At 37.3% G+C, this 27,952-nt stretch overlaps 1 protein-coding gene across 1 annotated transcript in view; it reads left to right on the top strand.

Moving 5' to 3' along the window:
- SECISBP2L (SECIS binding protein 2 like) overlaps positions 1-27,597 on the top strand; it is a 61,467-nt gene extending 33,870 nt beyond the window's left edge. The window contains exons 14-18 of the mRNA XM_028100220.2: positions 92-254; positions 10,879-11,099; positions 11,837-11,991; positions 15,500-15,719; positions 23,387-27,597. Of these exons, the coding sequence (XP_027956021.1) occupies positions 92-254; positions 10,879-11,099; positions 11,837-11,991; positions 15,500-15,719; positions 23,387-24,069 (1,442 nt within the window). The 3' untranslated portion in view covers positions 24,070-27,597. The remainder of the gene's footprint in view (positions 1-91; positions 255-10,878; positions 11,100-11,836; positions 11,992-15,499; positions 15,720-23,386) is intronic.
- Positions 27,598-27,952: the final 355 nt, after the last annotated feature.

Genomic DNA, 27,952 nt, shown 5'->3' with positions numbered 1-27,952 from the left:
ACTGCCATTCTAAGTAGTGTTGATCAATATATAGTCACTTTTCAGCATTTGAAGTTTGTAAATTTTTTCCCCTCACCGCACATCTCCACAGATGCTGGACTGAGCATGCCCAGTGATACTTCACTTTCTCCAGCAAGTCAGAACTCTCCATACTGTATGACACCTGTGTCACAAGGCTCTCCGGCTAGTTCTGGGATAGGCAGTCCGATGGCATCTTCAACAATAACCAAAATCCACAGCAAAAGATTTAGAGAGTAAGTTTTAATCTCATTATCCGAGGTTGAATAGTTTAAGTATCTTGATTGTAGCTCTGAATGCAGTATTGTCATTACATGGTGGGTTGAGCATACGAAACTTCAAAGATACTTAAGTTCTTTCAAATTTTTTTAATACCTAGTTTTCTTTAAAACATTTGGCTTCTGTCAGCTATCAGTGTTCATGTGAAATCTCTATTTTATAATTTTTTTTGTTCTGTTTTTTTGGGTTCTTTTGTTTTGTTTATTATTAACATATAATATATTATTTATCTCAGGAGTACCGGTCTGTGATTCATCAGTCTTACACAATTCACAGCACTCACCGTAGTACTTACCCTCCCCAATGTCCATCACACAGCCACCCCATCCCTCCCACCCCCCTCCACTCCACAACCCTCAGTTTGTTTCCTGAGATTAATAAGAGTCTCTTATGGTTTGTCTCCCTCTCTGGTTTTGTCTTGTTTCATTTTCCCTCCCTTCCCCTATGATCCTCTGTCTTGGTTCTCAAATTCCTTGTATCAATGAGATCATATGAAACTTGTCTTTCTCTGATTGACTTACTTTGCTTAGCATAATACCCTCTAGTTCTATCCACGTCATTGCAAATGGCAAGATTTCATTTTTTGATGGCTGCATAATATTCCTGTGTGTGTGTGTGTGTGTGTGTGTGTGTGTGTGTGTGTGTATACAACACATCTTCTTTATCCATTCATCTGTCCGTGGACATCTAGGCTCTTTCCATAGTTTGGCTATTGTGGACATTGCTGCTATAAACATTGGGTTGCATGTGCCCCTTCGGGTCACTACATTTGTATTTTTGGGGTTAATACCTAGTAGTGCATTTGCTGGGTAATAGGGTAGCTCTATTTTCAATGTTTTGAGGAACCTCCATACTGTTTTCCAGAGTGGCTGCACCAGTTTGCATTCCTACCAAGGGTGTAGGAGGGTTCCCCTTTCTCCACACCCTCGCCAACATCTATTGTTTCCTGACTTGTTAATTTTAGCCATTCTGACTGGTGTGAGATGGTATCTCATTGAGGTTTTTGATTTGTATTTCCATGATGCCAAATGATGTTGAGCACTTTTTCATGTGTCTGTTGGCCATTTGGATGTCTTCTTTGGAAAAATGTCTGTTCGTGTCTTCTGCCCATTTCTTGATTGGATCATTTGTTCTTTGGGTGTTGAGTTTGGTAAGTTCTTTATAGATTTTGGATACTAGCCCTTTATCTGATAGGACATTTGCAAATATCTTCTCCCATTCTGTCGGTTATCTTTTGGTTTTGTTGACTGTTTCCTTTGCTGTGCAAAAGCTTTTTATCTTGATGAAGTCCCAATAGTTCATTCTTGCCCTTGCTTCCCTTGCCTTGGGCGATGTTTCTAGGAAAGAGATTGCTGCTTGTGTTCTCCTTTAGGACTTTGATGGATTCCTGTCTTACATTTAGGTCTTTCATCCGTTTTGAGTCTGTTTTTGTGTGTGGTGTAAGGAAATGGTCCAGTTTCATTCTTCTGCATGTGGCTGTCCAATTTTCCCAACACCATTTGTTGAAGAGACTGTCTTTTTTCCATTGGATATTCTTTTCTGCTTTGTCGAAGATGAGTTGACTGTAGAGTTAAGGGTCCATTTCTGGGCTCTCTATTCTGTTCCATTGATCTGTGTGTCTGTTTTTGTACCAGTACCCTACTGTCTTGATGATTACAGCTCTGTAATAGAGCTTGAAGTCCAGAATTGTGATGCCACCAGCTTTGCTTTGCTTTTTCAACATTCCTCTCGCTATTCGGGGTCTTTACTGGTTCCATACAAATTTTAGGATTATTTGTTCCATTTCTTTGAAAAAAGTTGATGGTATTTTGTTAGGGATTGCATTAAATGTCTAGATTGTTCTAGGTAGCGTAGACATTTTCACAATACTTGTTCTTCCAATCCATGAGCATGGAATGTTTTTCCATTTCTTTGTGTCTTCCTCAATTTCTCTCAGGAGTATTCTATAGTTTTCTGAGTACAGATCCTTTGCCTCTTTGGTTAGATTTATTCCTAGGTATCTTACGGTTTTGGGTGCAATTGTAAATGGGATCGACTCCTTAATTTCTCTTTCTTCTGTCTTGTTGTTGGTGTACAGAAATGCAACTGATTTCTGTGCGTTGACTTTAAATCCTGCCTCTTCACTGAATTCCTTATGAGTTCTAGCAGTTTTGGGGTAGAGTCTTTTGGGTTTTCCACATAAAGTATCGTATCATCTGCAAGAAGTGAGAGTTTCACCACTTATTTGCTGATTTGGATGCCTTTTATTTCTTTTTGTTGTCTGATTGCTGACACTAGGACTTTTAGTACTATGTTGAACAGCAGTGGTGTTAGTGGACATCCCTGCCATGTTCCTGACCTTAGGGAAAAGCTCTCAGTTTTTCTCCATTGAGTATGATATTCGCTGTGGGTTTTTCATAGATGGCTTTTATGATACTGAGGTATGTACCCTCTATCCCTACACTGTGAAGAGTTTTAATCAAGAAAGGATGCCATACTTTGTCAAATGCTTTTTCTGCATCTATTGAGAGGATTATATGGTTCTTGTTCTTTCTTTTATTAATGTAATGTATCACATTGATTGATTTGCGGATGTTGAACCAGCCTTGCAGCCCAGGAATAAATCCCATTTGGTCGTGGTGAATAATCCTTTTAATGTACTCTTGGATCCTATTGGCTAGTATTTTGGTAAGAATTTTTGCATCCATGTTCATCAGGGATATTGGTCTGGTAAATCTCCTTTTTGATGGGGTCTTTGGTTTTGGGATCAGGGTAATGCTGGCCTCATAAAATGAGTTTGGAAGTTTTCCTTTCATTTCTATTTTTTGGAATAGCTTCAGAAGCATAGGTATCAATTCTTCTTGAAATGTTTGGTAGAATTCCCCTGGAAAGCCATCTGGCCCTGGGCTCTTGTTTGTTGGGAGATTTTTGATTACTGCTTCAATTTCCTTAGTGGTTATAGATCTGTTCAGGTTTTCTGTTTCTTCCTGGTTCAGTTTTGGTAGTTTATAGGTCTCTAGGAATGCATCCATTTCTTTCAGATTATCTAATTTGCTGGAATATAGTTGCTCATATTATGTTCTTGTAATTGTTTGTATTTCTTTGGTGTTGGTTGTGATCATTCATGTTTTATTTATTTGGGTCCTTTTTTCTTTTTGATAAGTCTGGCGAGGGGTTTATCAATCTTAATTCTTTCACAGAACCATCTCCTAGTTTCATTGATCTGTTCTCTTCTTTTGGTTTCTATTTCATTGATTTCTGCTCTGATCTTTATTATTTCTCTTCTCCTGCTGGGTTTAGGCTTTATTTGCTATTCTTTCTCCAGCTCCTTTAGGTGTAGGGTTAGGTTGTGTATTTGAGACAAAAGTGCTTTGACCATAAATAGATTCTTTTTAGATCATGTTTATAACTAAATTTGGGAATTTATAAAAGGATGTAGCCTTACATCCTACGCACAGTGCCTTAATAAGGGGTTTTTCCTCCTCAAATGCTTTTGCTTTTTTGTTTATATTATTGGCCTTTCAGAAAAAGACCCCTCTCTAACCAATCTAAAACCCTGTTACATGAAGTGAACCTATTACATAAAACTGCTTGTTTTTCAGCAAATATTTCTAAGTTTTAAAATGCCTGTCAGTGAATAATATTGAACTAACAGTTATTGCTGTGAAGGATTTTAGGATTTTAACATTTGTGCGGATTTTACATTTAAAAATGACACATGAAATAATCCTGGGGTGAAAGTAAAATTGGTATGAATCCAAACCATATTGGTTTGTTCTGTTCCTTTTTTGTAATTGAAGTGTAGTAATACACAATATTATATTAGATTTAGGTGTACTATGTAGTGATTTGACATTCATATACATTATGAAATGATCACGATAAGTTTTAGTTACCATCTGTCACCATACAAAGTTATTAAAATATTTTTGACTTCTTTATTTTATAACTGGAAGTTTATACTTCTTAATCCCCTTCACCTATTTTACCTGTAACCCCACTCCCTTCCCATCTGGCAGCCACCATTTTTTTCTCTCCATTTATGAGTCTGTTTCTGTTTTGTTCACTTACTTTGTTTTTTAGATTCCACATGTAAGTGAAATCATATGATATTTGTTTTTCTCTGATATATTTTACTTAGCATAACACCCTCTGCGTCCACCCATGTTGTTGCAAATGGCAAGATTTCATTCTTCTTTGTGGCTGAGTAATATGCCACACATAGTATATAATATTCCACACATAGCCACACCCCCATCTTCTTTATTTATTCTTTTATCTATGGACATTTAGGTAGCTTCCATATCTTGATTTATTATAAACAGTGCTGCAGCGAACATAGTGGTGCATGTATCTTTTTGAATTCACGTTTTTGTATTCATCAGGTAAATGTCAGGAAATGGAATCGCTAGATTGTATGGTAGTTCTGTTTTCAGTTTTTTGAGGAACCTCTGTAGTGTTTTCCGTAGTGGCTACACCAGTTTACATTCCCACCAGTAGTACATGAGGGTTCCCTTTTCTCCATGTCCTCGCCAACACTATGTTGACTAAAAGTGGCAAGACTGAACATCTTTGTCTTGTTCCTCTAGCTGAGTATGGTATTAACTGTGGGTTTGTCATATATGGCCATTATTATGTTGAGTTATGTTCCCTGTGTACCTACTTTGTTGAGAATTTTTATGATAAATGGATGTTGAATTTTGTCAAATGTTTTTTCTGCATCTGTTGAGAAGATCATATGATTTTTATCCTTCATTTTGTTAATGTGTATGATGATTAATTTGTGGATATTGAATTATCTCTGCATCCCTGGAATAACTGCCATTTTGATCATGGTGTGTGATTCTTTTAACGTATTACTGAATTTGGTTTGCTGATATTTTGTTGAGGATTTTTGCATCTGTGTTCATCAGGAATATGGGCCTATAACTTTCTTTTTTGTAGTGTCTTTGTTTGGTTTTGGTATCAGGGTCTCATAAAATGAATTTGGTAGTGTTCCTTACTTTTATTTTTTGGAATAGTTTGAGAAGAATAGGTATTAACTCGTCTTTAAATGTGTGATAGCGGGGCACCTGGGTGGTTCAGTTGGTTAAGTGTCTGCTTTCGGTTCAGGTCATGATCCCAGGGTCCTGGGATCGATCCCTGCTTCGGGCTCCCTGCTCAGCAGGGAGTCTGCTTCTCCCTCTGCCTCTCCGCCCAGCTTGTATGCTATCTCTCTCGTTCCCTCTCTTTCTCAAATAAATAAAATCTTTAAAAAGAAATTAAAAAAAAAATAAATGTGTGATAGAATTCATCTGTGAAGCTGTCTGGTCCTGGACTTCTGTTGGGATTTTTTGGATTATTGATTCTATTTTATTACTAGTAAACAGTGTTCACACTTTCTATTTCTTAATGATTCAGTTTTGGAAGATTGTGTATTTCTAAGAATTTAACCATTTCTTCTCAGTTATCCAGTTTATTGATGTACAATTTTTCGTAGTAGTTCTTTGTATTTCTGTGGTGTCAGTTGTAACTTCTCTTTTATTTCTGATTTTGTTTATTTGGGTCCCCCCTTTTTTTTCTTGATGAGTCCGGCTTAAAGACTCATTATTGTCCTTTTTTTTTTTTTAATTGAAGTATAGTTGACACACAACATTACATTAGTTTCGGGTGTGTATAACATAATGATTTGACAAGTCTGTATGTTACGTTTACTACAAGTTTACCACATACAATGCTATTACAGGATCATTGATTATATTATATTGATTATATTTCCTGTTATATTTCCTTTTATCCCCATGACTTGTTCATTCCATTACTGAAAGCTTATATTTCCTCTTCTCTTCACCCATTGTGCCCATCTTCCCACCCTTTACGCCTTCATACCCATCAGTTCATTCTCAGTATTTGTGGTTGTTTTTTTTTTTTTTAATTTGTTCACTTGTTTTGTTTTTTAGATTATACATGTAAGTGAGTTTATATGGTAGTTTTTCTCTGACTTACTTAGCAAAATACCATCTAGGTCCATATAAATATTATTTATCAGAGTACGGTTCTTGGTTTCATTGATCTTTTCTGTTGTTTCTTTTTCAGTCTCCATTTTACTTAGTTCCTCTCTGACCTTTATTATTTACTTCCTTCTGCTCACTTTGGGCCTTACTCTTCTTTTTTTAGTTCCTTTATGTTTAAGGTTGGATTGTTTTTTGGAGATTTTTCTTGTTTCTTAGAGTAGGCCAGTATCACTATAAACTTGTCTCTTAGAACTGTTTTTGCTGTGTCCCACGGATTTTGGAAGTTGTGTTTCCATTTTCATTTGTCTCAAGATATTTTTTAATTCCTTCTTTGATTTCTTTGACCCATTGGTTGTTTATTTGCATGTTGTTTGGCCTCCTCGTGTTTGTGTTTTTTCCAGTTTTTTTTCCCCTTGTAATTGATTTCTGGTTTCATCCCATTGTAGTTGAAAAGATGCTTGATATGATTTCAGTCTTCAATCTCTCTATTGATGTAGGTGGGGTGTTATTATGTTACTGTCAGTTTCTACCTTTGTGTCTATAAATACTGCTTTGTATATTTAGGTGCTCCTATGTTGGGTATATAGATATTTATAATTGTTATATCCTCTTGTTAGATTGATCCCTTTATTATTATTTAATGTCCTTCTTTGTCTCTTGTACAGTCTTTGTTTTAAAGTCCATTTTGTCTGATGTAACTATTCCTACCCCAGCTTTCTTTTTGTTTCTGTGTGCATGGAATCTTTTTCCATCTCTTCACTTCGAGTCTGTATGTGTCTTAGGACTGAATTTAGCCTTTTTTTTTTTTTTCCTTAGAGTGCATAAGCAGTGGATGTGTGGTTGGGGGATGGGGGGAAGCAGAGGGAGAGAGAGACACAGAAATCATGACCTCAAGCTGAATCAAGGGTCGGATGCCTAACCGACTGAGCAACCTAGGCACCCCTGAATTGAGTCTCTGATAAGCAGCATTTTGATGGGTCTTGCTTTTTTATCCATTCAACCACCCTGAGTCTTTGATTATAATAGTTCTTCCATTTACACTTAAAGTAATTATTGGTAGGTATGTACTTACTGCCATTTTTCCCCGCCCTGCAGTGTTTTATGTTTTGACATCCTGCTTTATATCTTTATCTTTCTATCTCTTAACAAAATATTGTAGACATCATTGATTTTACTATTTTTGTTTTTAACCTTCATACTAACTTTTAAGTGGTTGATCTACACTACTTTTGCAGTATGTTTGCTTTTACCAGTGAGATTTTTTTCCTTTATAGTTTTCTTCTAGTTGTGGCTTTTTCTCTTCCACTTAAAGAAGTCCCTTTAGCATTTCTTATAAGGCCAGTTTAGTGTTGATGAGCTCCTTTAACTTTTGTCTTTAAACTCTTCATCTGTTTTTCAATTCTGAATGATGATCTTGCCAGGTAAATTTCTTGGTTGTAGGTTTCTTCCTTTCAGCACTTATATGGTGACATTCTCTTCTGCCTGCAAAGTTTCTGTTGAAAGATCAGCTGATAATTTTATGTATGTTCTCTTGTATGTAACTAGTTGCTTTTCTCTTGTTGCTTCTAAGATTATCTCCTTATCTTTAATTTTTGACATCTTAGTTATTACATGTCTTAGTGTAAGTCTTTTTGCATTAATCTTGTTCTTGGCTCCCTGTGCTTCCTGGAACTGGATGTCTGTTTTCTTTCCCCAGCTTAGGGAAGTTTTCTGCCATTATTTCCTCAAATAAGCTTTCTACTTCTTTCTCTCTTCTTTTCCCCTTATGGGACCCCTATAATGTAAATGTTAGTCTGCTTGATGTTGTCTCAGAGGTCTTAAACTATCCTCATTTTTTAAAGTTTTGTCTTCTTGCTGTTCAACTTGGGTGACGCTCACTACCCTGTCTTCCAGATCATTGATCATTCTTCTGCATCATCTAATGTGCTTTTGATTCCCTCTAGTGTATTATTTTATCTTCTGCTCTGATGAGTTCTTTTTGATAGTTTGTATCTGTTTGTTGAAGTTCTCACTGTGTTCCTCCATTCTGCTTGAGTTTGGTGAACATCTTTATGACCATTACTTTGAACTCTTTATTAAGTAGTTTACTTATCTCCATTTCATTTCATTCTTTTCTCAGGTTTTGTCTTGTTCTTTCCTTCGAAACCTATTTCTCTGTCTTCTCATTTTTCCCGACTCTCTTTGTTTTTATGTATTAGATAGATGAACTATGTCTGAGTCTTGATGGAGTGACCTAATGTAGAAGGCATCCTGTGGGGCCTTGAAGTACAGTCTCCCCTGGTCCCCAGAACCAGGCACTTCAGGGGTGTCCCCCATGTGGACTACATGTGTCCTTCTGTTATGGCTGGGCTGTGACTGCTGGGTTCACACTGGTAGGTGGGTTTGGCCTCAGATGCAGCTGGCTGAAAGGCCCTGCAGTAATGGTTGGGGGCTTTTGGTGGTCGGGGCTGTAGCTGCTTTGGGAGGTGTCAGTCTGAGGCTCCCTGCTGCATGGCAGGGCAGGAGCTGCTTTGTGGGGATGCTGATCCCACTCAGGGTCACTTGCTGAGTATGGTGGGATGGGACTTGTTTTAGAGGGGGCCTTAAACCTGGCCTTGGCTGCCCACCAAGTCTGGTGGACTGGGAGCTGCTTTCAGGGACCATGGGATCTGGCTGAGACTACCTGCCAGGTGCAGTGGAGTGGGAGCCACTTTGAGGGGGATGCGTACGGGGCCCAGCATTGTTAAGTAGAGTGGGTCTGCAGGGGCATGCTGAGGCAGGGCAAGTGGTATTAGCAAGGTAGAAGAAGAGTGTCAGAAATGGCTCCCACCAGTGCTTCTGTTCCAGGAAAATGTTCCCATAGATCCCTGCCCCTTCTGCACATGCCCTAAAGTTAGCAAATCTTCATGTGTGGCCCAGGCGCTTTTCAAAATGCTGCCTCTATGCTGGGTCTCAGAGCCAGTGAGTTTGTGCCTGTGCCCTTTAAGAGTAGAGTCTCAGTTTCTTTTAGCCCTCTAGCTCTCCTGGAGTTAAGCCCCATAGATTTTAAAAGCCAGCGTTTATGGGGCCTCATCTTCCTGATGCAGGTCCCCAGGGTGGGCATGCTTGATAGAGGGTTTGAACCCTTTGCTCCTTAGGAAGGATGGCCTCTGCGTTTGTAATATTCCTCCTGTTTGGGAGTCACTGAGCAGGGGGTGTGGATCCTGTCTAGAGCCCTTTTCTGCCTTTCCTACTTGTCTGGTATGGCTTTTTCTATCTTGAGTTGTGGAAGAGCTGTTTTTGCTATTTGTCACATCATTCTCAGAGAGTTGTTCTGTATGATGTTGTAATTTTGGTATGTCTCTGGGAGATGAGCTTGGGATCTTACTGTTCTGCCATCTTGATCCTTCCATCCTGTTCCTTTTCTTTAATACTATTGTTTTTGAGCTAATTCTTTTTGTCTGGATTTGGGAAGTTAATTAAATGTCAGATAATAGATGTGGAGCAAAGGAAACACTTGGGGAGTAAAATGTTGCATATGTATGAAATAAACAGCTTGAAAGAAAAACGGAATGAAGAAAACTGCATTTTTGATTTTCTATTTTCTAAGTGCAGTCTTTAATTTTGCATACTTTATTTTTCCTCAGTCTATATCTTCTCTTCTGAAGTGGTGTCACACTTATTTACTTATTTAAACACTACTTATTTAAATATTTTTCACATAAAGAAAAAAATTTTCCAAAACAATTTTTTTCCACTAAAGAAGGGCAGGCCTAGTATTTTTCTACTATATAATATAATTCAGAAGTGGAAATTTACTTGCCTGGTTAGTCTTAGAGATTATACCACATCTCCCTGTTAAGTACCTGTTTATAGTAGAGGTTAAGGATGAGAATTTGAAAAATAGAGTGTAGAGGGAGAAAGTAAACTTTGATGACTTCCTTATCCCTGCAGTTAAGTACTTTAGTGGCCTCACTCACTGCCTGTCTGTTCGTATTATAGCCATACATGATCTCACAAAGAGCCTCATTCATTTGCTTTGCTTGCTATAAGGGCATGTGACTTTTACCTCAAGGCTTCTTTGATTTTGGCTTTAATCTGATTACTGAGTTCGTCCTTCACAGCCACAGATTTTCATTGTTAGAGGAGCCGTTGAGGCCATCTTACCTAACTCCTTGTTTTTGTGGTCGAGGAAGCCAATTTCCCAGAGATGGTGACTTACCAGAGTGTGGAGAATGACTTGGTTGGTACGAGGGCATTCAGTTAGCTTCTGGGAAATTATATTTCTTTGCTACGAGAAGGATTGTTGGTATTTACTGGAGTGAAATAACTTTATATCTTTTTACCAGAAACATTATATCTCTTTTTATCAAATAACAGGCTCACATTTGATTTGTATCCTTAATAATTTAATAATTGGGGGAGTTTGGATAGTACTTATCTGAGGATAATCCAACCTTTCCATAAAAGCGAATTTGTTGTAATTCAGGAAAACGTCTCTTTTTCTAATTCTCAGTAGGATTTAAGAGATTTTAAAGAGTTGATTTTTCAATGAAAACCTCTTATTGGATATTTTTTTTCCCTAACATAATCTTATAATTGCAGGAAAGTAAATTAGGTTGGACTTACCTGTTTTGGGTTTCCTTTACAGATACTGTAATCAGGTTCTTTGTAAAGAGATTGATGAATGTGTGACTCTTCTTCTTCAAGAGCTTGTCAGTTTTCAGGAACGCATCTACCAAAAAGATCCTGTGAGAGCAAAAGCAAGGAGACGGCTGGTTATGGGCCTAAGGGAGGTTACTAAACATATGAAGTTAAATAAGATCAAGTGTGTTATAATTTCTCCAAACTGTGAAAAAATCCAGTCAAAAGGTATGAACATTTTACTTTTAAAGTGTTTTGATATTTATTTAGTATAATTGTAAGATATACAATGAATTTAAAAGTGAAAGCCATATGTCTTTCTTTGCAGAGTTTAGGTATAAAACATAATATTGGACATGAGGAAAGAAAGTGAAATCTTTCATTACCTCAAATTAAGTAATAAAATTGAGATTGGACTGTAAAGAAATCCTAATCTGTGAACACTAGTGAAGGATTTAAGTTGGGCTATCCAAGTGAGCCACTTTGGGTAATTGGAGTAGACAGATGCAGAGGTAGCAGTAGTAGGCATATTCTCCACAGGGGAGAAATATCAATAAAAATAGTAATATATATTTGTGTTATTGCCACTTGGGCTGAGAGAATAAAGATATCAGCCACTGTTAACAGTTTTAATTCCTTTTTTAGTGAATGTATTGAAATTTGACTCCCACCAAACCAATCTCTATGGAGAGACAAAAACTGGTGTTGAAGAATTTTAAAATTTATTGGGAAGAAAGAAAATACATACGTGTGTGTGTGTGTGTGTGTGTGTGTGTGTGTGTGTGTGTGTGTATCCATCCATATCCATACATCATATAAATTCCAATAGGAAAATAAGTAGAATAGCAAAAGTGCCACAGGCATTCATAGAATCCTTTGCTGCTGTGTTTTACGCTTTAGCTTTTGGATGCTAAAATACTTCCATTTATATAAAGACAGACCTCAGCATGTGTTGACTTTCTCAGGTGGCCTGGATGAGGCTCTCTATAATGTTATAGCCATGGCACGGGAACAAGAAATTCCTTTTGTGTTTGCCCTTGGAAGAAAAGCTCTAGGACGCTGTGTGAACAAGCTGGTTCCTGTTAGCGTAGTGGGAATCTTCAACTACTTTGGTGCTGAGGTAAGACCTAAGAGGATACACTCCCTTGTCCCTCTTGTCCTCACCACCCCCCAGTACGTTTTCTGTTAACATGTGCCACTGTTCTTTTAAAGCATTTGAAGAAGTGAGATGACTGTCCCAAGAATGAGTGGACAATTTTTGAGTATTACATTTCCTGTTTTTAGTGCTAAAAACATTTATACAAGTTAATCCTACAGTATTTTGACTGTAAAGATTTTAGCTCCTGTTTTTCCCACAGTGCTTTTTTCTTCTGGGTTCAGTTTTATAATATGTGATAATTATTTAACTGCTGGGTAAAGATACTTGATATTATATGATATAAAATAATTTCTTCAGTGTATATATTGGCTATATTTTATACTACTTGGAGTCGAGAGAGAAGAAGGTCCTTTAATTATAGAGGATTTTCTTTTTGAAAATGGAATTCCTAACCAGTTGTCAAAATAATTCTGCACTCATGATACCTTTTTCTTCTTCTCCTGGTCTGCTAATACAAAGCTTTGCCCACAGGAGCTGATGATAATAAGTAATAATAATAACAATAGGCTGGTAATTAATAATTAGAATAAAAGTTATTTATCTCCAGTAATGCTTAGTAACTGATAACATTTTAAGACTCTTTTATGAAGTTGACTCTGAAGTATTTTGTGACACCATTCATGGACCATTTTACCTCTTTCCAGCCATACTATTTTTATTTATTTAAGTCTGTGTCCTTTCTTATCCAGTTACCATGTTTGCATACACCCATTTCCATTCAGGTTCTCTCCCACTACCCATGGAGTTATCTACCCACCTACTTTATGAGTATATACTCAATATTTCTGCTTCCACAGTAGCCTATGCTTTTCTTGGTTATAGGCATCATACTGCCTTGCTGTAGATTATGTGTTTCTTTCCCTTTAACTATGAATTCCTTGAGGGCAGACCTCTTGCCTTTGTGTCCCTGACACCTTTCTCATTACTTGAGCATGAGCAGGTGATAAATGCTTGTTCGGTAAATTGTGTGGTATATGTATACCTGCTTGCTGTGTTAAACTATATGTGAGAATTTGGGTGGTAAGTACCTCTGTGGGGAAAAAAGGGTCATATATAAAGACACCTAATAAAAATTACTCCTTTTTTGTTCGTTGTTAGTTTGTGGAATAGGAGTGAGATTGAGGTCAGGAAAAGTGGACATGTTTGTTTTTCATATTGTATTGACTTCTTACTGAATTATATATACTGGATTATTTGCATGGCTTTATAAAATGCTTGCCAGTTTTGTTTGTACATTGTTTCACTTGTCCTCTCCTACTTTGAGATAGGTAAGTTATTGTTTAAACCAAAATACACTCTTAAAATTGGGAGTAAAGGAAATAGTGGTATATTATCAAGTATACCCATTTGCAGTAATGTGGTAGTACACCTAAGTTATTTTTACCATCTGCTAAAAGTAACCTTTGAATTAAACTTTCTCTCCTTACCCTGACATTAAGGTTTTTATTCACTGATAGCTTTTCTCTTAAATTTTCTTTTTTTCTCTTCTTTCTTATTTTTTAATTCCCAACTATTTCTGTGTTTTATTTAAATTGTAAAATGAATGTTAATCTCAATATCACACATCCATATGCCTATTTTCTTTTTGTTGGCTTCACTTAAATGCATAGTTCATTAAACATTGCAAACAAGTATTTAGGAAGTCTGTTACATATAACACATAGGAGCTGTTTTTACCAGAATCCATTATTCCTTCTTTTTAAAAATAAGTAAATCCTGAGTATATTTTGATACTACTAGTAGTGTTAGCATCCTTAAAATCATTGCAGTTGGCAACAGATTTATTGTACCTACTACCTTAATCAGTTTAAACTGAAGCTGGTAAAGCATGCTACTTATGTTTTTCCTTCTTAGGGACGTATTTTCAGGGACATATTATTCCATAGCAATATGACACTTTTTGCCATGCATTCATCCAGTTATGGTTTAAACTTTTTTTTTTAGATTTTTTTTTTTTTGACAGAGAGTGAGACAGCGAGAGAGGGAGCACAAGCAGGGGGAGTGAGAAAGGGAGAAGCAGGCCCCCCGCTGAGCAGAGAGCCCGATGTGGGACTCGATCCCAGGACCCTGGGATCACGACCCGAGCCGAAGGCAGACACTTAACAACTGAGCCACCCAGGCGTCCTAGTTATGGTTTAAACTTAAATGACAGTGCCTTGGTAGGAGGAAAAAAACTGTACTGTACTTTTCTTCCCATTGTCTGAAAGCATAATTTAATATATAATACTAAACATATTCTTAGGAATGTTCAGGTCTGACATCTGACATTTTTTATTTAATGTGTGGGTGTGTTGCATTGTGATACTAAATTAAGACATTAAACGGAAGTAGAAAGTTGTTCAATTATGATGTAAGAATCACAAGTTATTATTTGATTGTCTTTTCTAGTGGCTGTGGAAACTTCAGTTTTCTTTGGAGTTTTTTACAGGTCATAATTGTTGAAGTTCAACTTCAGTGCTATATGAATTTTGCCATTTTATTAACGTGTATAGTCCACTCACCATTTTGCTGGAATTACTAAGTGCCATTCATGTTCATTTTGTTTCACTGATGGAGGAACTTCTGATTATTTAGCTCTACATTCTTCTTCAGGCTCTTTATTCTGTTTTTGTAATTTGCATTTGTCCCAATACCTTTGGTTTGTCCTTCTTATAAGTTTTTCATGTTTTCAGCTAGCCATCCCATCACTGACTTCTTTTGATCTTCTTCAAGCTCTTCCAATAAGCACACATCCAGGGAACTTTTAATTCTTCTGTAGGCTGCCGTCTTCTTCTATAAACTTCGACATCACACTGCATACGCTCATTCCCTTATATTCTAATCCATATAAGGATTCTTGACTGCTCCTCAGACAAGCCTTGTACTTTCTTAAGTCTATACCTGTATTTATTGTTTTGCATGTTTGGCTAAGAATGCAGAATCTCCATCCTTCAAAATTGTATCTATTTTTCAAGGCCTATGTCAGAGGTAATAGTACTTTGGAAATTCTTCAGCGATGCTCAGCAGTTAGATTTGATGTTTCTTCCAAAAGCCAAAACATTTTGTACATCTCAAGGCATTTAAGATAAGGTACCTTGAATCATTGGTGTCTCCTATCTTTCAGTCACATGGAAGATGTGCTTCTTCTCTCTTTCCTTAAGAGCAGAGTGGTGTTCCAGTGGTCTCTGTACTCACTGTAGTGCCAGAGACTGAAGGGGGCAGTTGTTGAATTGATAAACTTGGCAAGAACTTTCAGTATATCACAGCTAATGACTAGTATTGAATCAGGAAATTTCCTCAGACTTGTGAGAATTACATAAACAATATCTGTAAGTTACAGAGTATTTTATAATGTTCTGCAGTGTGCATACCATTTGGATTTTGTGCTGATTGAAAGTGTGTCTGATCCTGAAACAGTAGAGAGACTTATTGTTAATTGTAGGAATAAAAAGAGTACCCCCAAAATGGACTAATCAAAATCTCTCTCTAGAGCCTGTTTAATCAGTTGGTAGAGCTCACTGAGGAAGCCAGGAAAGCATATAAAGAGATGGTTGCGGCAATGGAACAAGAGCAGGCGGAGGAAGCCTTGAAGAACGTGAAAAAGGCGCCACACCACATGGGGCACTCTCGGAACCCCTCTGCAGCAAGCGCCATTTCTTTCTGCAGTGTCATTTCTGAACCCATTTCTGAAGTAAATGAAAAGGAATATGGTAAGTTGGTGTATATGGTATATGGTGTATATCAGATGTTTTAAACGTTGAAACCATCTAAGTGATTAAACTCATTTTGAAAATGATTTTTCACACTACCTTTTTATCTTATTGATTATTCACATTTTGGTCTGAATTTTGGTTTGAAAATTGCATTAAGCATGTCCATTAAAAATTAGGAGACTGTTTGGAGCTGAGACTTGCTATATGAGTCTCTGTAATTTAGTCACATTTCCAGAATCCCCAAAGGAATTTAAAAAGCAAAAGGTACCATACTTGTGACCTTTAACTAAGTAAATTCTAGGAAGTTTCATTCTAATACTTTATACTGAATTGTTGAAGTTTTGATTTACTCAGTAAACAAAAGACCTGAATATTATGGAATATAAGCTTATAAAATCTAGACATATGACATTTAAGTTAAATTTGATAGTAGTCAAAAAGAAACAGACTAAAACCCAGCATTTGTGTGTGTTAAAGAACAAAAATTCACCTGAGTAAATGTAAAGATCTAATTGGCTTTCTTAGATATTTATGCACCGGGGCAACATCTCTTCTAGCAAGTAGCAGGGACCTCTGAGGAATTGCATGAAATGGAAGGCTTATATAGGAAAGAGGGTGGGGCAAGGAAATTATTAGCAAAAGAAAGAAAGGATGGTTCCTGGCCAGGTCACCTTCCTTTAGGGAGACAGGCAAGGGGTCTTATTAGTGGATTGTCTCATCTTCCTTTTGGGGGTGGAAGGGGCCCTTGTGACAGATTACCTCATTGGCACCGACCAGAAAACTCTTCAAACTTAGATTTCTGAGGGAGGTTGAAACTGTGATTAGGTTAGATCTTAAGCTCTGGTTTGGTGATTTGGCCTCAGTGATGCCGTTTTGGGCCTGTGGTTTTCTTTTTAACGTGTGTAATGTTTAAAATAACATTATTTACTGTACTCTATGTCTTAGGGGTGTCCTTGCTTTTTTTCCACAATACTTTGAACTCTTAAGTTCTCCAGTTTTCATGATGTGGTTTCTGGTTCGCTTCCCCTATTTTTTCTTTTAAAAAATAGGATAGCCACCTCCTTCAACTTAGCTCCAGTTTCTTCCTTCTTCTTCTTCTTTTTTTTAAATCTATCTGGGAGTTTATTGAATAGCTTGTTGCCAACTAAAATTTAACTTGTAGAAAAATGAGTCCTCATGTTTTCCCTTTTTTTCCTTCACACTCCCTTTCCTAGTCTCCCTTGTCTGTGATTGTAGTTAAATGTTTGGAATGCTTTGACAAAGCTCTAGGCCAGAGACAATGAACAAGTTACTCTGGGGCTTTAGGAAACTGCAGATCAAGGATAAGTGTTTTTTTTTTTAAAGATTTTATTTATTTATTTGATAGAGAGAGAGACAGCGAGAGAGGGAACACAAGCAGGAGGAGTGGGAGAGGGAGAAACGGGCTTCCCGATGAGCAGGGAGCCCAATGTGGGGCTCGATCCCAGGACCCTGCCCCCATGACCAGAGACTAAGGCTGACGCTTAACAACTGAGCCACCCAGGTGCCCCAGGGATAAGTGTTACTGGCTTAGAGGCATACACCTTTTTTGGTTGAAGTGCCTCTAGTTGAAAATAAGATAAAGTGCCAACTTTGTAAATGAGATCAGTTCTCTCTATATAATGATAATGCAGATCTCAGAAGCAAACTTCAAGGTAAATTCATAAAGCTGTGGGTTTGAGCAAATGACTGTGATCTTCCTTTGGGCACATGAAAAGAAAAGTTATGAAAAGAACCTCTCAAAGACTTAGGAGATGTTTTCAAAAGGCACCAAATATAAAGTGTTCAAAGATTGAAGCTTTAGCTTTCTCACACACACTGCGTGGGGGACTGAGAAATAATTGATTAATTTCTGGGCCTCAGATTTCTCTTTAGTGAAATGAGGGTTCATCTAGGTCATCAAAGGTTCCACTCAAAGCTAAAATTCTATGAGCTGTTAAATAACAAAATTCAACCAAGTGTATTTGATGATCTAGTTAGCTTTATTGAATGATTCATGAATTGGGCAGCCACCATCTAGCGAGTAGAGAGGCAGTCTGAAGACTTTTACAAAGTGGAAGGTTTTTATGGGGGTGGGGTGGCAAGGCAAGCAAGAAAGTTGCTAGGAAAAGAAAAAGATTGTTCCAGAGGAGACTGTTTGCTAAGGGAAAAAGCAAGGGGTCTTATGCAGATTACCTCACCTTTCTTTGGAGGATGGAGAAGACCCAGGTGACAGACTCATTGGTGCTGATGGAAAGAAAAATTTCCTGACTGACCAATTAAGGCCACATTTCTAGGGGAGTTTGAAACTGCAATTGGATTGGGGATTAAGCTCCAGTTTGGGAACTCAGTCTAAGTGACACCATTTTGGACCTGTGGTTGTCTTTTTTTTTTTTTTTAATCTGGTAGAGCTAATGGTTGAATCCTAAGGAAGGATTTAGATGGAATCTTTAAAATTCTGACCTGATGAGCTGATTTATGAGGACACCAACAAAATGAGTGGAAGGAGTCACAAATAACATTGAGAAGAAAGCATGAAGTCATTCTTTGTGTATCGGATGCATTCAGCAACAAACATAAAACCACTAATGTGGCCTAAGAAATCAGGATATTTAATTATTTCACAATATCCTCAAAGTCCCTAGCTCTTTCCTTCTTTCTGTTCTTCCATTTGCAGTCTGTGGCTTTCTATTCTTGTGCCATCATCTCATGTTCATAAGTAGCTGCTGTGGCTCTGGCATTAGTAGTCAAAAGCAGGAGGTTCAGGCAGTGAGTTCCTTTTATCAGTGAAGGAAACAATTTTCAGAAGACTTCTCCTTTTGTTCATTTAGCCAGAACTGATCTTATGACTCCTTTTAGCTGCAAGGGAGGTGGGCAAGGGAATATTTGGCAAAGGAGCAATGGGATAACCATGATAGTCTAAGAACTATTTTAATTCATCCTCCAGGACTGGACTCAAGTTCGTTCCAAGTTTGGGGGTTCTGTTATCCAGGAAGAAAATGGGGAATGACTGTTGGATAGACAACAAACAGCATCTTCCATGTCATCCTGATGCAGGATTCTTAAAATGTTTTTCTCCCCATAGTTTAAAGGAAAAACAAAGCTGGGAAAAGAATGCTAATCATTGGCAGAATAGAAAACCTCCTGTGATAGTCCAGTCTTACTGTCTTTTGTATACCCCTTGTTTTCTTCACTTATGTTTTCCTTCCACCTGTGCTGAGTCTCAGTTCTATCATACTTATTACATGAAACAAATAGTCTTGAACATAAATTCCTACTAAGTTGTAAGTTCTTTGAGGTAGGAACTTGGCATGTAATGGGCACTTGATACATAGTAATAATATCTCACTGAATTCATACTATGTGCAAGGCACTTCTCTAAGCATTTCACATTTATTAATACATTCGATTGTGTGAGCAACCCTATGAGACAAGAAATATTGTACTGCAGGGGCACCTGGGTGGTTCAGTTGGTTAAGCATCCGACTCGATTTCAGCTCAGGTCATGATCTCAGGGTCCTGAGATCGAGCCACGGGGCAGGCTCCGTGCTGAATGGGGAGTCTGCTTGAGATTCTGTCTCCCTCTCCCCCTCCCACGCCCACTCTCTCTTTCTCTCTCTCTCTCAAATAAATAAATAATTAAAAAAAAATTAAAAAAATACTGTACTACATTTCATAGATGAGGAGCCTAAGATGAAGAGAGGTAATTAACTTGTCAGTGCACACACCTGGTAAATCTGACTCTAGAATCTGCATTCTTAGCCAGTGTGATTGTTTCCCTGTCTGTTGAATGAGTTCTTAGTAGGACAGTGTAGTAGCTTTTCAGTAATCACTTATGAGGGGAGGACAACCTCATTGTGTAGTCCGTCCATCCTGAATTTCCCGCTTATTCTCTGCCACTAGTTTGTTCTGTAGTTTCTTGAACTCATTTGCTTGTTCTGTCTATAACTAAAGATGGACAGCTTCTGTTTGTACTGACTGAAAGGAGAAATACACACACCTCATCCTCTAAGAAATCCTCTAGTGATTTGACAGTTTAAAAGACAATTTCACAAAGACCCAATAAACGAAAGAGGAAAGCATAGAAGGGATTAACGTTAAAGAAGAGCTCTATTGAATAAATTATGCTACAATAAACAGAAGCAGGGTAGGTGTGAATCAGTACCATTTCTAGGTTTGTTGAGATCTTTGGTTCTTCCCCTTTAACTTGCTTCCTGGTTCCTTCATCAGAAGTGGACTTCTAGAGGTTCTGTTCAGGATTTAGACTGTCCTCCTCACCATCCCAATCAGATTTCTTCTGTCCCTTAGAGAAAGATGGCACTTTCGTACTCTTCTGTTTCTCCATGTTGTATGCATGTGTTTGTGTGCTCATCAGCTGTTGATCAAACATCATCTATTACTTTAAAGTGGGAGCCTAGACCCTCCCTCCCCAGTAGATACGTGACCTTGGTGGCTTTTTGATTATTGTGACAAGTCTCTTGGTGGCTAATAGCAGAGTCCTTTGCTTCTGCTTTTGAAGTCATATCTCCCTTTCCTTTCCCAAGGACCCATGTGGGCTTTCAGCTCACCTACCCAAGTAGATGAAGGCCTAAGGTTGATTCTGGAGAGAGATCAGCCTGACTTAGTATCCTGACCTTCTTCCTCTTTCCTGTTTGTTGACCCACCAACAAGGGGAGTTGGAACTTTCTCCAGGACCCCAAGTGAATTCTTACACTTTTGAAGGAGGATAAAAACTGTTGGAAGGAAATACAAATGTACGCATAAAATTAAAAATATATATATGCCCTTTTAAAGTTTTTTAGGGAGGGGCATAATTAAATATATGTGTGGTATTTTTCATTTAATAGGCTTTTTTGCCTCCAGCACTTACTCTGTGCCAATCATGGGGACACAGATGAGCAGGAATGAGGATAAGGAGGGAAGAAGGGGGCAGCACAGCAAACACAAAACAAGTGCTTTTGAACTATATATGCCAAAAGTGCTATGGGAATTCATGTGAGTGGAAAGTCAGGAAAGACTTCATAAGGAATTGACATTTAAGGATGGTCATCTAGGATGGGTGGGAGTCTGAAGGGTAAAGGAGGAAAACACATCTCATGGAAAGAACAGCTTATGCAAAGCGAGGAATTATAAATAGAAAGGTTATGACTTGTGGGAGCAATGAGAATTCAGACTGACCCCAAGCATAGAGTGCATGGCTGGAGGTTGTAAATGAATGAGTTGGGAAAGATAGGTGAGGGTGACATCATGGAGGGCTTTGGCTATGCCAAGCTGAGGTGTTTGGATCTTGTCCTAAGGTAATAGAAAGCCCATTAGACAGTGATGTGACCAATTCACAAATCCAATTAGGAATATATGTAGATGTATAGCAAGATAAAGAAGGCTTGAGCTAAGACAGTAGTGACCAAATTTAGTAGTTTTGGAGCTAGAAGTGACATATAAGTTCAGTTGAATAAGTAAGGGAGAAATATAGGGTCAATGAGTACTATAAGTTTTCTTTTGCTTTGAGGCTACAAAAATGATAATGTTATCAACTAAGAATGAAAATATAGGAGGAGGAGTAGATTTTTTTTTTCATGAGGTAGGAGACTGGAAACAACTTATTTCAAACTTGAAGTAACTGCAGGAAAGAAAGGTTTTTTTCCAAACCATGTGCCCTGACTTCAAGTGCCCAAAATATGGTTTTTATCAGTGAATAGTTGATAGGTGACATTCAAGTTGATATATTAAAAAAAATACTATGTAAGCATTTCATAGATGAGCCTAAGATGAAGAGAGGTTATTAACTTGTCAGTGCACACACCTGGTATGAGTAGACTTGCTTTATCACTACAGCTTGATCATCATACTTGCAAACTGCAGGTAGCAGCTATAATGCAAATAGAAGGGGGTGTTATTTTTTTTAGTATATGTGCTGCCGAAGCGAGCACATGTTATTTTTTTTTTTAAAGGCAAAAATAAATAAATGGGACTACATCAAACTAAGAAGCTTCTGCACAGCAGAGGGAATCAACAAAATGAAAAGGCATCCTACTGAATGGGAGAAAATACTTGCAAATCATCTATCTGATAAGGGGTTAATATCCAAAATAGATAAAGAACTCATACAACTGAAAAAAAACCAACAATCCAATTAAAAGAGCAGAGGATCCGAATATACATTTTTTCCAAAGAAGACATATAGATGGCCAATATAAAAAGATGTCCAACATCACTAATCATCAGGGAAATGCAAATTGAAACTACAACAAGATACACCACCTGACACCTGTTAAAATGGCTATTATAAAAAAGACAAAAAATAAATGTTAGCAAGGATATAGAGAAAATGAAATCTTTGTACACTGTGACAGTGTAAATTTGTGTAAGCACTACAGAAAACAGTATGGAGGTTCCTCAAAAAATTAAAAATAGAAATACCATATGATCCAGCAATCCACTTCTGGGTATATACCCAAAGAACGTGAAATTATTATCTCAAAGAAATATCTCTACTCCCATGTTCATTTCATCATCATTCACAGTAGCCAAATTATGGAAACAACCTAAGTGTCCATCAAATGGATGAATGGATAAAGAATACATAGTGTGTGTGCACACACGTGTGTGTTGCCAGAGTCTTGGGGAGTGGGTGAAATGAGTGAAGGGTGTCAAAAGGTAGAGACTTGGCTGTTATAAAATAAATAAGTCATGGGGATATAACGTACAACATGGCAACTATAATTAATAATACTGTATTGCGTATTTGAAAATTGCTATGGAGTAGATCTTAAAATCCTCATCAGAAGAAAAAAAATTTTGGTAACTGTATGCTGACAGATAATATTAACTTGATTTATTAAGGCAATCATTTTGCAATATTTACAAATACCAAATCATTATGTTGTACACCTGAACCTAGCATAATGTCATATGTCCGTTATACCTCAATAATAAAAAAATGAAAAATGAAAGAAAAACACAGGAAAAATGAGTGGTAGGAGAGCTGTCCTTTGTCTCCTCATTCTCAATTTTTTTGTTTTAAACTGACTTTCATTAAAAATAATTTAGATTATAACCACTGTATTATATAATACTTCTTTTTTTGGCTACCAAATTCATTTGGTGATCCCAGCTACATGTATTATTAAACAGATTTTCACAAATGTTAGAAATGCATAGAGTCATTTTGAAAGTTAAAGCCCTCTGTTTCTTTGCTTATTATAAGTGGAAACAAGTCCCATTATAGGCTAAGACAGTTCTCAGATAACTTGCTGTGGGAGCATGAAACAAACACGTCAAATTAGAAGTATTTCTGCTGGACATCTTGGCTCTGCCATCTGTGACTCGTGGATCCTTGGGCCCAGTACACCTCTAGGCCAAAAAAAAAGGCAATTCATTGATTCTCATTAATATGGATTTTATGTAGAAGCATTAATGAGCTCCTGTTGTTACAAGATCTTGTGCATTCTGAGGCATACATACACTTACTTTTGCCTCCTTGTTTCTTTATCTTAAATGCACATTTTTGAGAATTGTTTTCCTTTTGTAACATTTAAACCAGTACTAGAATAAGTTTTTAGTTTTTCCAACCAGTTGGTGAGCCAGCAAATATCTGTAGTTTGTTCTTCCCTCTTTATGATTCTGGAACTGTTCTGGTTTTTAAAAAATCTGTTTGATATTTGCAGAAACAAATTGGAGAAACATGGTGGAAACCTCAGATGGGCTGGAAACATCAGAAAATGAGAGAGAGGTTTCCAGTAAGCATAGCGCATCTGAAAAGCCCAGGAAACTTCCGTCTGACGCAGCCCCTGTTGGTAAGCAGCCATCATTGCTGGCTGCAGGCAGTACTACCTCAGCTGCAAACCCTGGGAGATCAACAGTGAGCGATAAAGAGGAAGTGAAGCCAGATGACCTGGAATGGGCCTCCCAGCAGAGTACAGAGACTGGTTCTTTGGATGGCAGTTGCCGAGATCTCTTGAATTCCTCCATCACCAGCACCACCAGCACTCTTGTCCCTGGCATGCTCGAAGAAGAGGATGATGAAGATGAGGAAGAGGAGGAAGATTATACTCATGAACCCATATCTGTAGAAGTACAGCTCAATAGTAGAATTGAGTCGTGGGTCTCTGAGACCCAGAGAACAATGGAGACTCTTCAGCTTGGAAAAACCCTTAATGGTTCTGAGGAAGACCATGCAGAGCAGAGTGGAGAAGAGGAGGCAGAAGCGCCTGAAGTGCTAGAACCAGGGATAGATGGGGAGGCCTGGACTGCTGACCACCAAGCAAGTCAGGAGCAGCAGAAGGCTAGCAGCTGCAGCTCGCTGAACAACGAGCCCTCTGATCTCAGTTATCCTCCCCCAGGTCTGTAACTCAGGAAATGTCCACTGTCTGTAAGAGTTGCAGCCATTCTCTTTTATGCTTCATCTCAACGTTTTGCACTGTCCAGTATTTAATATATGTATTTAATTTCTGACAAATATTTTTTGTAGCTTTCTTTTACTTGTTTTACTATAATCTGTAGCTTAGATTTTAATTAGCATCTAAGTGTCTTTCTAAGAGCTGTGTGGAAATTCAATTGTTTGAGCTTATGTTGTTATGGAAAATAATGATTAAAATAGAAGACGACTAGGTTTAAAAAAAATAAATTTAAAATGCCTATTTAGAGTCATTTTGAAAGTTAAAGATCGATAGGAGCACTTACCAATGTTTCAAGACTATGCCTCCTTCACTCTAATTTGATCAAAAGTTGTTTGGGCTTCTTTAAAAAAGAACTGGAGGTAGATTTGGAAAACTGAAAAAAAGGCTGAGGGTAGCTAAGCCCACAGTTGTTTGGTGTTAAAAATTGATGCGACTTTTCTTTGGTCCAAAAATGTTTATTTTAGAAGCCATTGATCATGGTAATCGATTAAAGTTGGGATGGGCTAAAACAGAGCCTCCAAAACTTAGGCTAGCAAAGGAGTCACCACGATGCAGTAGAGCTGGCCTTACTTGTGGAAAGTGATAGATGTTGTCTTTAATAGTGAAGTCACCCATGATAGGACCTAACAGGTTCTGTCTCATATTTACTTCTTACTTACCTCAGGAATGCTCTTGTACATATTCGTATTTACATAAAGTTAGGCAAATTGTGGCAGGTGAATAACTGTAACCAATTATATGACTGCAGCACTTACATGTAAACTATTCCGAAACAGAGTCTTATACTGGTGTGTTCTCTTGCATGCTTTTGATTTGGGACCCTCTGGATTTGCTATCTGAACTTGATTAGGTATCTAAACTTGTCCTGAGTGAAAAACCATTTCACCTTTTAAAAAAATACCTATTTTGTACCTAGCCTTGAGCACCTGCCACGGAACACCAACCGTAGTTACTCATAGGAGGTCAGGGAGAAGAACTTTACACAACTTATAATGTGTATCCTGATAATCAAAAGGCTGGAAAAGGAAGTTTTGAAGAAGCGAGAAAGTTGTTCTAATTGTGCTGAAACTATTAGATGATTTAGAGTACACAGATCTAGGCAGGTATTTTTGATCACTATTTATCCCTGCCCTTCTCTAAGATAATGTCTATACCTGCTTGGGAGAATTTAAACTCACTCAGCTAGTTTTATTTGCTGGTCAGTCACCTGGTAGTGACGCCTGCAAGTTTATGTAATGTTGGGAGACTTACAGATGACCTGTTTTTCTCTCATCCCTCCAACTCCCCCACCCCATCCCCAGCCTCCAGTTGACCACACACATGTACCCGCGCACAGGCTCCAGCCTTAAGCTCTCAAGCTCCCACAAGCAGGCACGGAACTGAGGAGGGAGGGGTACTTTCCCTGCTCTGGTTTCATGGAGCAGGGCTTTGCCTCACAGAGGCAGGAGCGAAGAATTGGGCAGGTTTTTTACTGAACTCATTGGGACTACTGTGCTAGTTTTGATGTTTTATAATGCTGGCATTTAATACTGGAGAATGAGATTTCTTGGGTGATGATTTAGTTATTTGTGCATTATGAAAGTTTAGGAGCATTGCTGTATAGAAAATGTCAGTCTGTCAACTTTATTAGTGTGCTAAAAGGGGACATTATTATCCTGTCCTGTCTAAACTGTTCTCCAGTATAGACTTCTTAGGCACAACGTGTTTAGTCTAGTACTTAAAGGAACACAGCATGTAAGGAATGAAGCCTCTGAAATAGTAATCATGGATGTGTATGTGGCAGACCTTACTGTGTCTACACATTTGGAAGTGTTAATTGGTTTAAGGAAATGATAGAGATTTTGAACTACTGACAATCTTAAAAGTGAATTTAAAAACTTTTCATACTTTTTATGGTGTAAATTTCCTTTGCTTGGTGTCAGTGATTCAGATAACTCTTGATCTTGAGGTATTGGCTTTTCAAAGGTTTCTTATATTTTATATCTCTTCTGAATGAGAATTGTCATTTTACATTTTTGACATTTGTATCAAAAGAGAAGTTGAGGAAATCTTCAGAACACCAGTAACTTTTAAATTTATTACTATAGACTTCAGAAGTGTTCGATTCTGTGTTCGATAAATGCTCTTGCACGTGCAGGATCTTCTGCCAGCAAACCCAAGGGACCACAGCCTTTTTTATATGAGACAGGTCACTCTAGAGGACTATCCAAAATTTATTAAAGGAAATGCTACTGTGTCAAAAGTATGCTTAAATAAGTATTAATAATGTCCTTATAATTTGTTTCCTTTAGATAAATTCTGGAATTTGTATATTCTATACAGGAGGAGGTGTGAAAATTGGGAAAGTGGTTTTTTTTGGTTTTTGGTTTTTGTTTTTTGTTTGGAACTGGGAGTGGGTGGCTCTTCGGAGACCTAATGGTAAGAGTAGGGGTTCATTATCACAAGAAATAAAAACCATAGAGATTTTTTTCTTAGTGTGTAGAGGTGGTTTTATGGCAATAATTAATATTAGATTTCTATTTCAGTACATAAGTATATGAATTATAATATGAATTGCACTCCCAGAACTAGATTTCTGCTTTAGTAGGTTTGTTTGCTGTGAAGATCACTTCTCAAAAGACAAATGTTCATACTAGCTTAATTTTTGGTTTAAATATGTTTGTAAATGATGTAATATATTTCTTTTGACTAAACATGGGAAAAATAATGTGTGTTATACATTGAAAAGTTTTTAAAGGCTTTGATTGGAGGTCATTTTTGCAGAGAGGGTATTTTATATGCTTCCAGTATTTGGAAAAGAATTAGTCAAAAGGAATTCACATAGTTTAAATATTGAAAAATTAATATCCGAATAATGTACTTGTCTGATTTCTTAGTAAGCTGGGGGGGTGGGGATTGTAATGTGCAAATGAGTAGTGAACTCTACATTCATTTTTCAACTCTTTAATATAAAACTGTTAAATCTTAACACATTGTTACTTTAATATATGTATAAAGAAGTATTACTGTTTGTAAAGCTGCTGTTTGCTTTAAAAAAAAAAACAACCTCTGTCATTTAAGTATTTTCTGTACGTTGTGCCAACAGGTTAAAATATTAACTTATACCATTTAAAAAAGTAATCATTTTTTGCTTTTAAAATTTTTCTGTGACATAATTTATTTAAAGACATCTTCCTCCTCCCTTGTCCTTTCCAGCCTTTATACACATCACAGAATAAGCCAAACTGTCTATCTAATCTGAAATCTGAATCCCAATTAATGATAAAAATTTAAACTTTGTTGGCACAACACACCTTAAAAGTATTTGTGTTATTTTGTAATTTAATTTCTAAGTATACCACATGAATTTATAATTTAATGTCTTAATTGTAATGCTCTAATAAAAAACTAGCAAAATTAGTGAATTATAACATGAAAAGATTTTCATCTTGTTCTTTTGTTGTATGAAGGATAATTGTTATTTCACACTTTAGGAGTAATAACAGCTTTTTTTGCACTTTGTAAATACTAGTGGAGATTCTTCTGTAACTAATAAAATGATTATTGAAATGTAGTCTGTCATTTCAGAATAGGTACTTAAGGGATTCATGACCTGCCCAACATGTGGGATAGGGAAAAAAAGAGAAGTCTATCTCATCGCATTGCTTAGTGCCCTGATGGGTTTGCCAGAGGAGGTTGTAAAATCTGCAGGAGGAAATTACTAGTAAAAATTTCCATTTGGAAGGGTTGGTGTAATCTGTGGCACAGGCCAAGGCATCTACAGAGACCATCCTGGTGTTAGGAGAAAGCCCCTACAGATTTCTTCTCCTTTTTATGCTAGTTATTCTGTGCCAG

The sequence above is a fragment of the Eumetopias jubatus genome, unplaced genomic scaffold (genome assembly GCF_037043125.1).
Source record: "Eumetopias jubatus isolate StellerSeaLion01/CBP00866 unplaced genomic scaffold, mEumJub1_p1.0 scaffold_7, whole genome shotgun sequence".
In the NCBI taxonomy this organism is placed as follows: Eukaryota; Metazoa; Chordata; class Mammalia; order Carnivora; family Otariidae; genus Eumetopias; species Eumetopias jubatus.
The sequence above is the reverse complement of the archived record's forward strand: the minus strand, read 5'-3'. Positions and strand labels throughout refer to the sequence as shown.